This window comes from Sapajus apella, unplaced genomic scaffold (assembly GCF_009761245.1).
Source record: "Sapajus apella isolate SASKATOON/1434 unplaced genomic scaffold, GSC_monkey_1.0 scaffold173, whole genome shotgun sequence".
In the NCBI taxonomy this organism is placed as follows: domain Eukaryota; kingdom Metazoa; phylum Chordata; class Mammalia; order Primates; family Cebidae; genus Sapajus; species Sapajus apella.
This window is the reverse complement of record NW_022437113.1, coordinates 566363-568961: the sequence shown is the minus strand read 5'-3', so window position 1 is coordinate 568961 and position 2599 is coordinate 566363. Positions and strand designations below refer to the sequence as shown.

The following is a 2599-nucleotide window of genomic DNA, read 5'->3' as shown; positions in this document are numbered from 1 at the left end:
GGCACTCAGGCGGGATGAGGCAGGGGAAGGGCTGCCCCCAGGCCTGTTGAGGAGAAACTGAGGCCGGCCCTGGTGGAGACCTAGCCCAGCAGGGTAAGGGGAGGGGAGAACTGGGTCTGAAGGAATGAGGGCCCCCTCCCTCTGGGCTTTCCTCCTGAGGGCCTTAGTCCCTCCTGCTGGCTGGACTGCACGACCCCCAATCCTTGCTCCCCCAACCCGGAGGAGGGGGCCAGACCAGGGAGGGCAGTGGACAGGGAGCCTGGGGGAGTTGGGGAGCGCAGGGCAGGGTCCATGGTGTGCAGAGGGGGTGCTGGCCACCTGGGCGGTCAGTTCCTGGCAGCAATGACCACAGAGAGTGCCACACCCCCCAAGGCAACAGCAGTCGCCCCAAACAGCCACTTCCATGGGATGGACTGTGGATAAAGAAGAGGAGAGAGAAGGGTGGAGGGAGGTCGAGACTGGCCTCTGGGACCTCAGCTGCCAGCACAGCCCAAGCAGACCTCCCCACAAATCACTGCCTGACCATGCATTTCCCACTTCCTGGCAAACTCCTACTCATGCAGCAAAACCCAAATCAATTGGCCCCACCTCCAGGACACTGCTCCTGGTGCCCTGGAAGAGCCTCCATTCCCCACCCTGAGCCCTCCAGCTTGAGTTCCACCTTCTATTCCACTCATGATCACACAGGACTGGGGGCTCTCAGTGTCCCCTGCAGCGCCCAGGATGGCCCAGTCTCCGAGGACATCCACATGTGCAGAATAAAATTCCTCTGCTAGGCGTGCCGTGCCCTGCACACAGCCCCTGCCCATCCTCCTGTGCCCCAGCTTACCCAGGCACCCTTGCCAGGGCACTTGGCAGGCAGCCGGCTGGGGTTGCCCAGCATTTTCCGGTACAAGGCGGTCTCCGTGCTCCGCTGCGCTGCATGCTTCTTCACCAGCTTCGAGAGCTCTGCGTGGATCGTCTGCAGGAGGCAGGGGAAGCTGAGAACGTGCGGCGGCCAACCTGTCATCACTGGCGCTCTCCCCTTCTGGGACCCTAGGTTGTTTGGGTGCTGGGACAACTAGACATGGGGGGTCCCATCTGCCCCTTTCTGGGCTTAGCAAAGTCGGGGATGCTGACCCTATCCCCCTAGGGAGCCAGTAGATGGGACAGAGCACAAAGTAGCCAGGAGACAAAAGGTTCTGGAAGGAAGGCCGCGGACACCGGCATGGGCCAGGCTGGCAGTGTGGCTGTCATAAGGGTCTTCACAAGCTGACCAGGGCCCTTCAGGTATCTACGCCCCGCCACTGCTCAGATGGGAACACAACAGAGAGTCACAGCAAGAAAGACCTGGGGCAGACCATAAGAGGGACTTCCCAGCTGAGCAAGTCTCCAGGGCGTCCCTGTCCTACTCACCTTGTTGGAAGGTTCCAGCTTCAGGGCCGCCCTCAGGATGGGGATGGCCTCACTGTACTCCCCCTGCTGGGCCAGCACCTGTAGGGAGAGGGTGGCATCACTCTGGACCCATAACTGGGCCCCTCTGTCCTTCAAGAAATCCAGCCCAAGAGGTTGCACTGATCCAAGATGATGCCACTACACTTCAGCCTGGGCAAAAGAGCGAGACTGTATCTCACAAACAAAGCAGCCTGGGCCAGGTGCGGTGGCTCACGCCTGTAATCCCAGAACTTTGGGGGGCCGAGGCAGGTGGATCACAAGGTCAGGAGTTCAAGACCAGCCTGGCCAACGTGGTGAAACCCTGTCTCTACTAAAATATACAAAAAATTAAGCAGGCGTGGTGCTGGTATTACAGGTGTGAGCCACTGCACCCAGCCTATTTACTTCTTTCATTTTAGAGACAGGGTCTCGCCACATTCCCCAGAATGGTTTTGAACTTCTAGGCTCAAGCGATCCACCTGCCTCAGTCTCCCAAAGTGCTGGGATTATAGGTGTGAGCTACCTTGCCCAGCCCTTAATTGTTTTATTTTTAAAATTTCTGTAGCAATGGAATGCACTATGCTGCCAGGCTGGTCTTGAATTCCTGGGCTTGAATGATCCTCCTGCCTTGGCCTCCCAAAGTGCTGAGATTGAGCCACCACACCTGGCCCTGATGTTTCCAAAGCTTTGGCCACAGTGAATGGTTCAGGGCCGGCAGGTGACCCGAGCGAGTCAATGAGATCCAGCCTGCACTATGCTGGTGCTGACAGGAGATGAGTTGCCGAAGGGGGACGATGGAGCTGGGTGCGGTGACTCATGCTTATAATCCCAGCACTTTGGGCTCGGAGGCCGAGGCGGGCAGATCACTTGAAGTCAGGAGTTCAAGACCAGCCTGGCTAACGTGGTGAAACCTCATCTCTACTAAGAATACAAAAATAAGGCTGGGCGCGGTGGCTCACGCCTGTAATCCCAGCATTTTGGGAGGCCGAGGCGGGTGCATCACGAGGTCAAGAGATCGAGACCATCCTGGTCAACATGGTGAAACCGTGTCTCTACTAAAACTACAAAAAAATTAGCTGGGCATGGTGGCGTGTGCCTGTAGTCCCAGCTACTCAGGAGGCTGAGGCAGGAGAATTGCCTGAACCCAGGAGGCGGAGGTTGCGGTGAGCCGAGATCGCGCCATTGC

General features: G+C 58.1%; 1 protein-coding gene across 3 annotated transcripts in view; it reads right to left on the bottom strand.

The window, feature by feature from the left end:
• Positions 1-97: 97 nt before the first annotated feature.
• Positions 98-2599, bottom strand: part of FKBP8 (FKBP prolyl isomerase 8) — a 15863-nt gene continuing 13361 nt past the window's right edge. For 2 of the 3 annotated variants that reach the window (XM_032267827.1, XM_032267828.1), the window contains exons 7-9: positions 1396-1473; positions 830-961; positions 98-413 (exon numbers count right to left, since the gene is read on the bottom strand). In XM_032267827.1, coding sequence (XP_032123718.1) covers positions 327-413; positions 830-961; positions 1396-1473 — 297 coding nt within the window. In that variant the 3' untranslated portion in view covers positions 98-326. The remainder of the gene's footprint in view (positions 414-829; positions 962-1395; positions 1474-2599) is intronic. The other variant, XM_032267829.1, reaches the window with a different exon arrangement.